We start from the raw sequence: 15,781 nt of genomic DNA, 5'->3' as shown, positions 1-15,781 counted from the left end.
ATAGACAGACAGCCCCTTACCTGCCAGGGGCAGGCATCCACATGCACCTCTCTGCCTCCCAGGACCCAGGTGTCTAGTAGCTTCCCTAGTCGAGCCTCTTCTGAGCAGCCCAGACTGGGGAGACCACCTCACAGCCAAGGGCACCTCAGGGGCCAAGCTGGCAGCCGAGGGGGCAGAAGAGGCGCTGGAGAAAGCGATCTTGAGAAGTCCGGTGGCCAAGTGGTTCTGTGCTGGGCTGCTAATGGAAAGATTGGCAGTTGGAACCCACCAGCGGTCCCAGGATGAGAGATGTGGCCGTCTGCTCCCATTAAGACCACAGCTGTGGAACCCAGATGGGGCAGCTCTACTGTGCCCTGCAGGGTCCCTGTGGCTTGGAACAGACTCGGCAGCAATTATTTCATTGGTGGGGGGTGGGGGGTGGAGGAGGGGGGGGGTGGTGGAGAGGATGCTGGGTCTCAAGGAACACCAGCCATGGTACTTGACAGCATTTTTCCTTTCCTTTGAAACAGTTGGCTCCGTTCTCTCAAGAAATAAAACAGCCACAAGGAATGTGCAAAAACCTGTCTTGCTTCTGGTGGCCCCACTGGGAAGCCTCTTGTGCATCTCTTCTCTGGTGTCATGAAGTCAGTTCTGTGTTTTCTCCAGTGGGGGCCTGGACACTCAGAACCCTCCTCCTACACCCGCTACCTCATGGCAGTTCCTACAGCTCCAAACCCAGGAACTCCCACCCACCTGGGGGCCACCACTCTTCTGGCCCCTGGGAAACCTGGGCCTCTGGGAAGCGAGGAGAGGCAGGGCCCCCTGGACGGGTGACCCAACAGAGGAGCCCCAGAGCGAGGAGTCCAGCTGGGAGGAGACAGACCAGCCTCGGGGAGGAATGGCCTATTGAAGAATTCAGTGGTGTGTCCCTTTTGCCTGTTCTCTCGCCCACTCCATCCCAAGAAGGTGGCAGAGGGGTTGAGTGGCAGGGTGAAGGGGCTGAGGTGCTCTGCAGAGCTTGGGGGGTTGTTTCTCAGAAGCTGACATTTCTGCTTTTTTCAAAATTCATTTTGAAGTTTTTATTTGGACCTGGGCGAAGGTCTACAGCGCAGATCGGTTTTCCCCTCAACCATTCATACCCATTTGCTTCCTGCCACTGCTCTCAACCCCCACAATGCAACATGACTCATCTCCCTACTTTCCCGCGTTCCCTGTTCCTTCTCTCCTTGCCTAACCCGCTGAGCTGTTCTTGGGTAAGCTCTGAAGTGAAGAAATAAAACAGACCTCACTTGATGACACAGCCCTGGTGGCAGACTGATTACTCACTGGCTGCTCACTTAGAGGTCGGCAGCTCAAAACCACCAGCCGCTCCGTTGGAGGAAGACTGGGCTTTCTAGTCCCGTAAAGCAGGGGTTCTCCACCTTCCTAATGTCGCGACCCTTTCATACAGTTCCTCGTGTGGTGGGGACCCCCAACCCTAACATTATTTTCGTTGCTACTTCATCACTGTCATTGTGCTACTCTTATGAATTGGGCGACCCTTGTGAAAGGGTCCTTTGACCCCCAGAGGGGTCGCGACCCACAGGTTGAGAACCGCTGCTGTAGCGTTATTGTTTTAGAAACTCACAGAGGCAGTTCCACTTGTCCTCAGTTGGCATCAATTTGATGGCAGTGAGTTTGGGTTTTGTCTTTTCTTAGTGGATGGCATGGTTATGTGCTTTTAAAAAGTCCCCAAGATAATTTATGGATAACATATTACTACAAAATATATATGTTTCTTTATGTCTGCAATAAACAAAAATGAAAAAAATAAATAAACAAAAATGAACTTTTAAAATTGATATAATTTATAACAGCATAGGTCAGAAAATACCTAGGAATAAATCAAATAGAAGACGGGCAAGACTTCTACACAGAGGCTTAAGGAAATACGATGAAGTAAAGTATTTTAAAAGTGTACAGAGGACAGGGAAGATATGACAAAATACCCATTTATAAACTATCAAGGGCTCATGCGGGAGGGGGGAGCGGGGAGGGAGGGGAAAAATGAGGACCTAATGTCGGGGGTTTAAATGGAGAGAAAATGTTTTGAGAAACGATGTACAAATGCGCTTTACATAATTGATGTGTGTATGGATTGGGATAACAGTTGTATGAGCCCCTAATAAAATGTTAAAAAAAAAATTAAGTATCAAAAGAAAAAAAAAGTGTACAGAAATAGAGGGTTATGCACTATTCATGGGCTGAGCTACTCAGTCTTTAAAGATGTTTATTCTCCATTTGTTGATCTTTAAATTTGATATAATCCAACGAATCTCCAATAGTTTTTAAAAGAAATGGATGTTATTAAGCTGGATGTAGTGAAGCCAAGGTAATCATGAAGTAGAGTTTAAGTTGGAGGACTTACCTTACCAGCTATAAAACTTGCTGGAAACCTAATGTAATTAAGGTAGTGTAGTGTTGATACATGGATAGATTTTAAAAAAAGCCATGGTTCGGGATTGAAAATGCAGAGCAAGAAATCCCACACCTCTGGACATAAGACTTGGGACAGGGCAGCTGCTGTAGTGTGGTGGAGAAGCTATGGCAATTTCAGTAACTGGTGCAGAGTCAATTGGCTTACCTTCATCCTCAGACTCGGGATGGCTGCAGCCGTATTGAGAATGGAACCCTGCAGGATTAATGGATGAGGGGATATAGGGTGGAGTCTATCGGTGAGGGTCAGAAGATGCCCTGGTTGGTTTGGGGAGGCACTAGAGACCTTGATGTGATGGATTGCTTTTATGTGGCTTTTCTTGCCATGCTCAAATGATTAGGAGGGGTGATGCAAATAAAGTGCTTTATAGCTCACCAAGGGGGATTCGACTACTTGCTGCAAATGCAAATAAGGTGTTTGGATCCCTAACAGGGGGATTAGTCGGTTAAAATGAGCTATTGAAGAGGCAAAAGGAGGGACCGCTACCACCAGGAAGAAGAAATGGGAGTGGAGTGCATCCTTAGGCCCCAGGCTTCCTGCACTGAGAATGTCTTAGACCCGGGAGACAGAGAGAAAGGTAGCACCAGCAGTGGTGCCAGATGGTGAGAAGCACTGGCAGAGAAACAGCGACAGGGGCAAAAGAAGACACCAATACAACATGGCACAGTAGACATCCCCAGCGCACGGAGCACAGCCGTTACAGTGGGCGTGCTGACCCACAGAGCAAGAGGGCTGAGTGCCTGTGGGCAGGAGTGTTGCTGGTGGAGGGAGTGCCTCTTGGTGTTTGCTGGTAGAGCTGGAAGAGGCCTGCAAACCTGAAGGAGTGAAAGAGCTGAGTGACTGGGGGCATGAGGCATGCTGGCAGAGTGGGTGCCGCTGGGCACTTATTAATGGAGCTAACGAGCTTTGTCACACTTGCCTGAGCAGGGCAGAGGCTGGGCCAAGTGCCAGGGAGAGGTCTGCATGTGGGCACAGCTGAGAAGCAGCTGTCCTGATCCAAGAACTATCCTTAGTCCCTCCTGATCCTGAATGTAACACGTCACTTCCCTAATAAGCCCCTGTGAGCATGATCTGTGAGTTCCCCGTGGCCATTTCAACAAATAATCAAGCCCACAAAGGAATAGAGTCTACGAGGAATGGCTGGGGTCAGAATTGCTCAAAGTGACTGGGAGGGTGGAGGTATGTCTGACCTTGCCTCACAGGAACCAGCTTTGGGCTGACACTGTAAAGGTGATTCTCTCTCCCCTTTACGACAGACCTGAACTGTTGCTGACACTTCTCTGGTGGACTAAGGTGCTTCTGACTCAGGGTTTGTGGTCCAGTGTGACTCACCTCTCATTCAATTGTTTGGTTTAGGTGGGGAGGAGGGGATTATAAAAACCTTGGTGTGATATTTACCCAATTGGGTTGACAGTTTTCATCTCAAGTGACAACTCTGAACAGTGCGTTTGAGAAGGACTCTGTGCTGCAGCTGGTCCTGTGACACCGCAGAGGCTGTAGGGACCCTGCCCACGTGCCCTTGGATGTGCTGTTCTAGATTTGGCTTCTGACACCCTATGGCAAGCATTGTGACTGTGTATCAGTACGACATTCCCTTAATGACTTTAGCAGATCCATATCCCAGATCCCTTCCCCTTGGGTGGGAAAACTCTGAGCTGTGTCCTACACTGGGAACTTGTCTCTAACTCTGTCTCTAGAGGAACCAAAATGAAGATGTGTGGGGGGAAATGCCACACACTTGAATTCCATCTGCTGTTGTGAGGGGAAGTCAGCGGTCCTTGGAATGTTGCCTTGACCAGTGTTTTAAGATCATGGAGGACTGACTGATGTCCCATCTCATGGGATCTGACTTATCACAGGAACCAAGAATACCAAAACAAACAAACACCTCACCGACATCGAGTTGATCCCAATACATGGCGACCCTACAGGACATGGTAGAAGTCCCTGCTGTGGGTTCCTGAGGCTGGAACTCTTTACAGAAGCACAAGGCCTCATCGTTTGCCCAGTCCCAGGACCAGGCCTTCCTGTGCTCAGTATACAGTCCTACAATGTCCAGACTGGAAGGGCCAGCGGGAGCTCCTTGGAGCCTGAATGGGGCAGGTCTTGGGATGGCAGGTTGGAAGCAGAAACTAGGGAGGGGGTTGGGAGAGTACCGTGAGTCAGGCAGGCTGCCCAGAAGGCTATCCCCGCATGATGGTGAATGCTATGAGCCAATTTGGCGAGGCTGAGATTCTCTAGTCTATAAATAGATGTGCTGGCCAAGCTCTCTCTCTCAGCCCTACACTCTTCCCCTCGCCTGACCTCCAGTTCTCAGGATGTAAGTCTGGGATGAACACCAGCAGTAATTACCTGACAAGTGCGTGGTCATCTAGGATTACGTAAAGGCATAAGGATAGGTAGGTACGGATGAGTACATATGTGTGCACAGATAGAGGTACCAATACATACTGATAGGTGTGAGCATGCATATAGGATACAGCCATGAGGACTTTCCAGAGACAATCAAATATTCCGTGCCATTGATTTTCTGGTTATGAAAACGTAGGACCTCCGTGACATGGGCAACTGGTATAACATAGCTTACAACGTTCGTGTTCTGAAAAAGAAAGGTTCGTGTTCTGCACCCAAGTTTAGTGAGCCACAGCTGGGGGTTCTAAAAGCTTGTGGGTTGCCATCTAAGATTCAACAATTGGCTTCCACTCATCAGAAGCAATGGAGAAAGAAGGAAACCAATGTCTCAGAAGAAAAAAATTAGTCCATACAAGTCATACCCTCACCTACCCTGAGACCAGAAAAACTAGATGGTGCCCGACGACCATTGCCTACGGTTCTGATCAAGTCCACAATACATGGATCCTGGTAAACTCACTGCCACGGTGGAGTCTGACTCCTAGCAACCCTACAGGACAGAGCAGGACTGCTCCCTCAGGTTTCGAGGATGTAAAGCTTTGACAGGAGCAACCAACCTCATCTTTCCCCCATAAAGCAGCTGGTGGATTTGAACCACCAGCCCTACGGTGGGTAGCCCAACATTTAACTCCCTATGCCACCAGGGCTCCTTCCAGCCCCTGTTACAACATGAGAAAAGTGCAGAACAGAATACAGACTCTGAAAATGTCCAGACTTACTGGACCCACTATGACCAGAGGACTGTCTGTGACTATCACCCAGAGAGTCTCTTTCAACCTTGAACCAAAACTCCCTCTTGAGGTCACCCTTTAGCAACACAACAGACTGGCACACCACATAAAGGCTACCCGTTAAGTATAGCACTCCTTATTAAAAAAATATGTATGAGGTCAATGTACAGAGACAGCAACAGGATTAATTGTGCAGGGGAGGTTGGAGGGAAATGGGGAGCCAATACCAATGAGTACAGGAAAAAAGAGAGTGTGCTCAAATTTCAGATTGTGGTGATGGGTGCACAACTCTTCCTAATATAGCCGAATGGTTGAATTGTATGCGATGTGAATCTTACGCCCATAATACAATGTACAATCTGTATGAGACCAAATGGTCAACAATCACTCTAAAGCAAAGCTGAGAAGACAAGGGGCTGGGAAACTAGACTACTGGAAATGGAACCACCAGGGTGCCATCAACGAGGAGGCTGGCACCCTGAATAACATGTAACTGATGCCGCTGAGCAGTTTGCTCGGAAATAGTCGGAACAGGGCTAATTTGCTGTGTCGGTTTCCACTGAAAACACAACAGAATATTATTGAAAAAACAAACGATCGAAATCCTCTGGCCTCCTCTCTCCCTGCAGGTTTTGGCTTCGCGACCGCCTGCGACCCTGTGAGCAGGCAGCAGAGGTCTCCAGCTTGCTGCCTGATCCTGGGGGTTGGGACTTGCCATCCCATCCCCTGCAATGGGGTGAGTCATTTCCAAGGAACAAAACTCTCCTTTATATCGATGGCTCCACGTGTCACCAGTTTTGCTTCTCTAGACAACCCAGACGAAGGCACCCTGTCATGGGGCCCCGGGGAGTCTCGGGGGTTGGTCAAGAGCACCTCTGAAGGTCAGGACTCACTTCGGCAGATGAGTTGTTCACAGAGTTTCAGGACCCAGATTGTGGGTCAGGGAAGGGCAGGGTTTCCAAAGGCCAGAGCCAGCAGAGGAGGAAAGCACAGGCCTGAGGTGGGCCACTGGTCTCCCTAGCACTCACTCCCTGCCGTGAGTCCCTGTGGGTTATGGGACTGGAACTGTTCACAGAAGAAGAAAACTCAGTCTTCCCCCTGGGGAGATGCTGGTGGTTTCGAACTGCTGACCGTTCGGTTCGGATCACATCGAATGGCCACCACACCACTGGCTCCCCACACAGCAAACTGTGGCTCACGAGCCGTATAAGGTTCTTTCCGCACATACGTGTGGCGCTGAAGTACAACTGAACAAAATCAGAGGACATTATTCAGATTAGTGCCTTCACTTGTTTGTAAAAAACCTATTCATGGCTCTCGAATGACTTTTAAATTGTTGTGAGAAACAGGACTGGCTCTTCCATCTCAAAAATTTGCTGACCCTTGCCCTAGCCGGAGGGAGTGGGGGGCCGTCTAACAAGTGGCTTCCAGGTCAGAGAGCCCAACTTTGGGGGCCCAGAGGTACATTTCAGGGGGTGGGGGTGAGACTGGGACTCATTGCAAGGAGGGGAACGGACCTGAGAACCTTGCCTCTTTACCACCCCTCCTGCTAAACCCTGAAGTGACCAGCTAGGAGGTGCCTCGACCTAAGGAGGAGAAAGTGGTCGGGAGATGGCTTAGATGATTAGCCCCAAATGGTCCACCCTGCCAGATGAAGCCCCACAGCCGACTCTGGGCCCAGCCCTCACTCCTGGACCTCTGTGCATCTAGGTAAGGTGTTTACTTTGACCTGTCTGATTCTTAGCAGCATCCTTTGACACCAGCGCCTCACTGTGGCCTACCAGGCAGCTGGAGCACTGGGGCCTCCTTAGGGGCCAGAGTGTGCTCCCAGGGACCTAGGGACGCCTAGTTCCTGCCCCTCTTGTATCCCAAAACAGATGCAGGGCAGAGAAGAGCTGCTCAATTGAAAGGGGTGCCCCCAAAGGCTCTGCCCAGCAGGCCCGGTTTGGAGGGGACCCCCGTAAGGACAGCGGAACTGTTCCGATGCAATCCCACCCATGCCAAGGAAGCAGGCACGAGAAACGGAGTGGCCACCTGCATCTGTGTTTATTGTTCCGATTTCTCCAAACTCTGAAGAGCAGAGCATGAGGCCACCTGGGGATCAACTTGTCCTCTGCCATCCCAACCGAGTCCGTGTGTGTGGCGCGCGCGCGCGCAGCATCCAGGAGCCATCCATCGGTGAATAAAGACCCAACATCCAGGGGTCTGACACGCTGCCTTCTGCACCCTCCAGGTCCAAAGCCCCCACCCTGGAAGCCATGATGGGACAGGGCTCAAAGAGTCGGGGGAGCCCAAGTCGGGCGGCCTTGGGGAACTCCATAGGAGCCTGGGCAGGCCTCCTGAGGCTTCTGGGCACCACCCTAAGCCCCGGAGAGAAGTTAGGATGCTGGGATTACTGAAATGGGTTGGATACGAACAGGACCTTCCTAGGCCACCTCTCCCTGAGCTGTGCCATCCCACGCTCCTCTTACCCGATGACCCTGGTCTGGATGAGCTCCATCTCTTCCAGAGGAACCGACCCAGTGAGGGGGGGCCCAGCATCCCAGCCCCTCCTCCAGGATGCTCTCCTGCCAAGAGCATCAGCACAGTGCTGGGCTTCCGACCAGCCCAGAGAAAGGGAGGCGAGAGAAGCCTGTGAGGCCGGTGGGCTCTAGCCTGGGAGGAAGGCCTCTCCAGTTCACGCCCGAGGGTTGAGGTCAGCTTGCAGTCCTGGCCCTGCATCTGCCTGTGCTGCCATCCAGGACCTGGGTGTGAATCCATGAATCCAGGCCAGGCTCGCTGGAGGCAACTTCTGCAGATCTGTTGGGGAGAGGGAGAGGAGGCCCTGGGGGAAGGCTGGCCACAGCGGGGACAGGAAGTCGTTTTGTTCCATCTGGGAATGGGCTGGGTGGCTCAGATCTCAGGTCCTGGAGAGGGAACACCTGGACCCCCAACTGCCATCCCTGCCAGGGTCTTTGGGTGGAGAGCCCATCCCAGGGCCAGGGGAGGGGGCAAGACTGAGTCAGCGACATACCAGGATTAGGAGTACGCCAGGCCCTGAAGTCCCCGGGCTTGTGAGTGGAACTTTTCAGAGTCCTCAAAAGGCTGGTCTGCGGCAACCAAGGAGAGAGGAGCAGTAAGCCACCCCAGCCCTGGGGCCAACCTTGAAGAGAGAGGTGAGCGGTGCCTCCCAGGTTCTCTTAGGAGGCTCAGCCTCAAGTTCACGGACAATGCTTCCCTTGCTCTTCTGGTCAAGTGGTCAATTGATTGCCCAGCTAGTGGCACAGTGACCACCCCAAGCTAAACTGTGAGACCCAAGGATGTGGTGTCTGACGGGCCTCCCTTGGACCCCCACAAAGCTCCTACTCTGTACCCACCCTCCTGGGAGAACTGGTCAACCAGCATGAGCACAGGGAGGTATGGTTGCTCTATCCCCATCCTTTCCCGAGCCCGGCTGCTCCCTTCAGGGTCTGCCCTCTGGGCACTGCAGTAGGGCAGTATGGGTCACTTGCCTGCAAGTCCGTCTCCATGGGCTCTGGGGCAGGCCTGGGGCGGGGAGCCAGGTGGCCGCAGCACAGGGGCGAAGGCGCTCCTCTGTTTGACAGCGGAGATCATGTTGACAGGCGAGAAGGAGAAGACGCTGGCAGTAGGGGCAGCAGCCGGGAGGGACATGGAGGAGGCAGCGGCCAGCGGGGGGCTAGAGGGCATGACTCCAGGGCGGGGCAGAGAGGGACAAGCGCAGCAGGGAAGGTGGTGGGAGACACAACAGGGAGACAGCACCAGAGTGAGCAGCGTAGTTAGGCCCTGGTGTGGGCAATGGGTCCTGTGACAGTTCTGGCGAGACCAGGGCAGGGTCTGGAGGCAGGCCTGGAGCCTCTGGGATCCTGAGATGGGGATTCTAGAAACCTGTCCCAGACGTAAAGTGACAGGTACAGACCAGGTAAAAATGAAGTGAAACCGATAGGCCGAACAAAACTAAACACTTGACGTTCCCTGGACACAAGGCATGAGCACGAGATGGACTAGGTTAGGATATCTGCAGAAAACCCCTGGGATTCTGACATTCTAAGATGCATCCAGGAGCCCCGAGGACAGGATTCGTGTCAGGGGCCAAGATTCAGAGAAGCGCTAGGGCAAGTGGTCAGGGCTAAAGTTTGGGGTACAGCTGAGCTCCTGTTACAAGGTCTCTCCTCTGGGGCCACAGCCCACCCAACAGCCTCCTAATCCTCCCCAAATAAAGTGTTTTTGGACCGCTCCCTACCACCACCACAATATCCTCCATGCTCTGTCCTTGGCCCTCCCCACCCCGACACTTCGGTCCTCTCCAGCTGAACAGCTGAGAGCAGGTTCTTGTCATCTTCATCCTGCATGCCCCTGAACATTACTGTCCTTGTCCAGCTAGCCAAGGAGCCCTGGTAGTGTGGTGAGTATGTGTTGGGCTGCTACCTGCAAGGTCAGCAGTTCAAAACCACCAGCCACTCCTTGGGAGAAAGACGAGGCTTTCTACTCCTATAAGAACTTACAGTCTCAGAAGTTCATGAGGGCAGTTCCACCCTGTCCTATAGGGTTGTTATGAGTCGGCATCTATTTAATGACAGTGAGTTTGCTTATGGTTTTCTAGCTAGTCGATTTTAAAAACATAGTACAGAGACCCACATCCTCACATCTTCCTGTTTTCCTCATGGGTCTAGCCAAAGAGCCCTTTGCTTTGCCTTCCTGCAGCCCCCTCAAACCAGAACCTGGCCAGGGTGGCTTGGGACCCTACCCGTCTACATCCCCATTTGAAAAACAATTCCTTGCTTCTCACTTCCAAATATCACTGATGCTGTGATTCGAGGGTTGCTAATATTGAGGCCCTGGTGGCACAGTAGGCTATGCTTTGAGCATAACAGTACACATCAGAGGCATTCAAATCAAGATCAGCAGTTCGAATCCACCAGCCGCCCCTCACTCAAGAGAAAGATGGAGCTTTCTAAACAGAGTCTCAGAAACCCACAGGGGCAGTTCTACCCTGGCCTATAGGGTCACTACGTATCATGACTCAATCAATGTGGTGAGTATTGGGGTGGGACTTCCTGGAGGGAAGCTGGGGGAGCTGTCTTTGTTATCAGAACACTCCTCCATCCTGACGACACAATCTAGCTTCCAACAGCAAATACCCTCAGCCTCATGGATTGACACCAGGACATCACCCAGGCTAGGGGGAGAGGGCCTGTAATTCACTGCCCATTGCCGGCTGGGGAGGCCCATGGGACCCCCTGGAAGGCTTGATATCAAAACTGGAAAATATGCTGCATCTCTCTAGGCTGAAGGAGGGCTTCCAGCCCCACTTTGTAGCTGGGAGTGAGCTAGGCATTGAGGGTCAGTGCAGAAGGCCCAGGCCAGAGGACCAAAGGGGCTTGGACAGCTCAGGACTGAATGGCACGGGTGCTGGTTGCCAAAGCAGAAGACTGAAGGGAGGTTCAAGTGGACAGCTCCAGGGTCTCTGGCTGGGACGGTTCTAGATGTCACCCCAGGCACACACCGGCAGCTAAAATACTAATGGAAACTTAGGGGGCAGGGGGACAACACTGCACACAGGACTTAAACCAAACTCACTGCCATTGAGTCCATTCCGACTCACAGACCCTGAAGGACACAGAAAAACTGCCCATGGGGTTCTGAGATGGCAACTCTGTACAGGGAGGAGAAAGCCCCATCTTTGTCCCAAGGAGCAGCTGGTTGGCTCAAACTGCCGACCTTGTGGTTAGCAGCCCAACACATACTCCACTGCGTCACCAGGGCACTAGTCAAGACATTTTTCCAAAGTGGGACTGACCCCTGGGAGCGTCCAGAGCACCTCCTGTCTTGGTGGGGGCCAGGTCCTGTGATGCTGAAACATTTTATTCTTGTGTGTGTGTGTGTGTGTGTGTGTGTGTGTGTGCTGATGCTCTAGACTGTAGTCTAAAAAGACTTCAGTTTCTCTGCCCTGTGGAGGCCCCAGAGAGGGGTTTGGGGTGTTGAAGGGAAGAAGGGAGCAGTGAGGTCCAACTGGAGCAAGGGGCCATGCCCTAATCTAAGGCTTTGGGACCCACAAGTTGGCTCCGGGCCAGGAGAGGAGAGCCAGGCTCAAATCTGAAGCAGCACCACAGACTCAGAAGACAAGCAGGTGGCTAGATCTCTCCACCCTGGCATAGAGGAACTGCCTCCTCCCTTGCTGGGCTCATGTGCTGCTCCAGACCCGAGGGACACCCTCTCTTAGGAACGGGAGACCCTTAACCCTTAACCCTGGCAGCCCAGCGCTTCACACAGAGTCGGTACACTGTAAGTCCTAACTTGTTTAAAACACTTTGGCTTTAAAATTCTGTGTGGGAAAGAGAGGCTCGCCAAAACCATAAAAGCCCAGTTCTGAACCGTCCCAACCCAAGAAGCCGATGGAGAGCGGTGAGCGCTGCAACCCTGCTCTTCCTGGATTGTGGGCATTCTTTGCTGGGGGTAGGGGTGGGGGAGCATTCTGAGCGGAGCACACAACTAGGGAAGCGGTGGCTCAAAAATAAAGTAACTAGCTGATGGCCACACGCTTCCTCGTTGGGATGCTCAAACTCTGACCAACCAGGGCTGGGGCGGGGGGTGACGTGTGGGTGGCAAAAGGCCCGAGGCGCTTAAACTGCGCTCCCGAGGACTTCCGGCAGAGGTCACCAGCCTCCACCCGAAGCTCAGGCTAAGGAAGGAGTAGAGGCGGCGGGGACGGGGTGGAGTAGGGGGCGGTCAGCCCTGTGCCTGCTGCCCCCCCCCCCCCCCCCCCCCCCCCCCCCCCCCCCCCCGCGAATAAATACTGTTCAGGAGGCGGGGAGGGCTAAACGCAAGGTGCAGGACTAGGGTCAGCCAAAAGGGCCAAAGGTGCGGAAACGGCTCTGGCCCCAGAGGGCGCAGCCTAAGAATGGACGGAGGGAGGGCAGGCACCCCAAGGTGAGGGAGGGAAAGGTCACCTGCACCCTAGGAGAAGGGCTGGGCTTGTGCCCCAGGGCACAATCCGGGCCTTTTGGGACAGACGCCGGAAGGCCATCCAGTCGGGATGGGTTGGGCGACCAAGAATGTGATCCATTCTGCTCCCCCCACCCCGGGTCCCGACTCCCCAACCCACGCGGGCGGAGGGCACTCACTGGCGAAGGGCGAGGTGGCCGTGGAGCCATTGAGGAAGCTAGGGGACCCGGGTACGCCGAGGCCGGCCACGCCCGGGGCCCCGTAGCCGCCGAGGCCAGCCCCGAGGCCGCCGCCGTAGCCGCTCTGCTGCGAGCTGGGGCTGGGCGCGAACCCGTGCGGGGATGCACTGCTGCAGCTGCGCGCGTAGCCTGCGGGAGAGCGGCCGTCAGCGGAGCCCTGCTGGCAAGGAAGGGGCTGTGGGGAAGCCCGGAGACGGCGGAACGCACCGGGCTCGGGCCCCGGCGTGGCGTCCCCAACGGCGATGGCCAGCGGGCTGCTGAAGGCGTTGATGCCCACGACGGCGGGGTGCGGGTGGCTCGGGGCCAGCGGGCCGAGCGGGGCTGGCGCCCGCGGGGCGCTGTACAGAGCCTCGGCCACGTCGGCCGCGCGCTTCAGGAGCAGCTCCTGCAAAGACAAGGTCAGCGTAAGGACCGGGGTGGGCCTGCTCGCGGGGAGAGCCGCGGCTGCTGGGAGGTGCGAACCGGCGGCCCAGGGCGCCCTACCTGGTTACTGCTGGGCACTCCATACAGGGCCTCTGCCAAGTCGGCCGCCCGCTTCAGCAGCACTTCCTGGGGGCAGGGAGGACACAGCGCGACGGAGGGGCAGCCCCAGGGGAACGCAGCAGGCCAGAAGCCCCATCAGTTCCCTCTCCACCCCTGACACCTCTCCCGCACCCCCGCACCCCCCACCCACCGCGCCGCCTCACCTCCTCCCGGTTGCGCCCCTCCAAGTACCTTGGGCAGCCTTTCGGGGTCTCCCGGGTGCCTGGGAATGACTTTCTGTAGCCTCTGGAATCCGTAGTCAATGGTGGGCTCATTCAGGGCTGGGGAGAGGGCCAGCGTTGACAGGACACCCCCACTCCACCCCCAGTGGGGGGACAGGACGCAAAACACACCAGCAACTAGTCCCAGAGCCCGTCTGGCTGCATGCGCTGCCCACCCCCACCCCAGCCCCCACGGAACTGCCTCAGGGTGCATGGGCGGGCTGGGTTCTGGAAAGTTTCCCCAGCTCCTCAGTTCGTGTATTCATCAGTGAATACACAGTGCCAGGCGCCGTGCTGCTCACACATTTCTGACTACCGGCTCCCGTTGGTGATTAGAAAAAGGAAACCGGATCTACATATAGAGAATCCAGTGAGTTAGGCTGCCAGCCACTAGGTCTTTACAGTCGCTCTGCGGAAGATGAAGTTGTGCGCGCCCGAGAAGACGGACGGTCCCAGAAACGCTACCTATATAGGCCCTATGGTCCCTATGAGTTGGAATTAGCTTCTCCACTTCCCAGGGCAGAACTGATAAGGAGTTTTATTTGTATCTGGTCTTACCGACAGTATTGACAGTATTCACCATGACAATGAGACAGAGAGAGAGAGAGAGAGAGAGAGAGGGAAAGGACAAGTTCAACAGTCCCCTCCATTTATTCCAGCCAGGTGCCCTCTTAGTAGCACCTGATGGGCTGAGGCTTGTCTGCATCCCAGGGAGAGGAATGGCTCAGAGCCGGCCTGCCTCCTCCTTCTCGCCCACCAGCCTCACGGCTCCAGCGACCCCAGCTCCAACTCCAGATTTAGTGCGTCTCCTTGGTATCCCCTCACTTCCATATCTTTGAATTTACCCCTCCCCTCCTCTCTAGAGCGTCTTTCCTCCTCACCTTTACCTAGCGTGCGTGAATATTTATTGTGGCTTAGGTGAAAGTTTACAAAGCAAATTTGCTTCCCGTCCATCAATTTATGCACAGCTTGTTCCATGACATGAGTGGGACGCTCTCAGGGTGTCAGGACTCTCCCCTGCTTCCTTACTGTTCCTGTTGCCCAGTTCTCCGAATTTTGCTTTCAGCTAGTGTTGCCCATTTGATCTTGTAGAGTCGAATGTTCTGGGGATAATATTCCTCACCGGTGTGGTCACTTTATAGACCTGTCTGTGGTTTGGCTGTCCGGGTGATCCCCCCGCCCCCAGGTGGATTTAGTTCTAAGTTTGGAGGGAGTCTAAGGGTCTTAGTCTGATGGGGGTGGGGGGTATTCCACGAGTCTCTCTCAGACCTGTCAGTCTGGTCTTATCCTGTGAATTTCGATTTTATTCTCTTTTTTTTCCCCACCCTGTCTGGGACCTCAACAGTGATTCAGGTCAGAGGTCTGCTCTGGTCTCAGGCTTGTGGAGTCTGGGTTTCATACTTTCCTAATGTCTGTCTATTCACCCTTCCGGTCCCTCAGCTTTGGGAAGCCCTGAGGCATAGTGGGTTACTTGTTGGGCTGCTAACGGGAAGGTCCGCAGTTCAAGATCACCAGCCGCTCCCGGGGAGAGAGAGGAGGCTTTCTACTCTCATTTAGACTGAGTCTCAGAAACCCACAGAGGCCGGTCTACTCTGCCCTCCGGGTTTGCTATGATTCGAAGCCACTGGATGGCAGTGACTTTATTTCAGTCCCAACTTTGCTTGCTTTAGGGGGCACTCCTTCCAGGCGGGTGTCTCCGACTGCCTACCCCCACCCCTCCCACGCCCTGCTTCCCTCCCACACCGACGCCTTCGGATGTCCAGGGATAGAAGGGATCGGTGAGCAGCTGTAGGGGATGGCATTCTCCGCTGCCACCTCCAGGGCGTGTCTCTCACACCTGTCTCGTGTTCCGTAGCTCACCCTGGAGTCGTGCAAAGTGTGTGTGTGTGTGTGTGTGTGTGTGTGTGTGTGTGTCAGAGAGAGAGACAGAGACAGAGACAGACAGACAGCCCCCTCAAGGTATCTAGGAAACCCAGGGGTCCAGGGAAGGCTTGTGGTGCCTTGAGCCCTTTCCGGCAGCTGTGAAACAAATTCCCCGCAGAGGTGGGGATGGGGTGAGAAGGCTGGAGGCAGAGAGAGTGTCCAGGCAGGGCCAGGGTCCCACGTCCTGCGGGGCCAGAAAGCAGAACAGCCTGCGGCCCCCGGAGATAAGCGTGTAGAAATCAAGAAGAGAAGGTGCGCGTGCAGGCGCAGCGGCCGCCCAGGGGCGTGGCACCGCCAAGAATTGGGTTTTCCGTGGGCAGGTGGGTGGGGCTGGCT

At 54.4% G+C, this 15,781-nt stretch overlaps 1 protein-coding gene across 1 annotated transcript in view; it reads right to left on the bottom strand.

Annotated features, from left to right (window-relative positions):
- Positions 1-7,625: 7,625 nt before the first annotated feature.
- Positions 7,626-15,781, bottom strand: part of EBF4 (EBF family member 4) — a 70,396-nt gene continuing 62,240 nt past the window's right edge. Inside the window, exons 9-15 of the mRNA XM_045295534.1 lie at positions 13,494-13,750; positions 13,263-13,328; positions 12,987-13,164; positions 12,720-12,908; positions 9,090-9,287; positions 8,612-8,687; positions 7,626-8,397 (exon numbers count right to left, since the gene is read on the bottom strand). Coding sequence (XP_045151469.1) covers positions 8,617-8,687; positions 9,090-9,287; positions 12,720-12,908; positions 12,987-13,164; positions 13,263-13,328; positions 13,494-13,750 — 959 coding nt within the window. The 3' untranslated portion in view covers positions 7,626-8,397; positions 8,612-8,616. The remainder of the gene's footprint in view (positions 8,398-8,611; positions 8,688-9,089; positions 9,288-12,719; positions 12,909-12,986; positions 13,165-13,262; positions 13,329-13,493; positions 13,751-15,781) is intronic.

The sequence above is a fragment of the Echinops telfairi genome, unplaced genomic scaffold (assembly GCF_000313985.2).
Source record: "Echinops telfairi isolate 266 unplaced genomic scaffold, ASM31398v2 ScPeMD7_5592;HRSCAF=6446, whole genome shotgun sequence".
Lineage (NCBI taxonomy): Eukaryota > Metazoa > Chordata > Mammalia > Afrosoricida > Tenrecidae > Echinops > Echinops telfairi.
The sequence above is the reverse complement of the archived record's forward strand: the minus strand, read 5'-3'. Positions and strand labels throughout refer to the sequence as shown.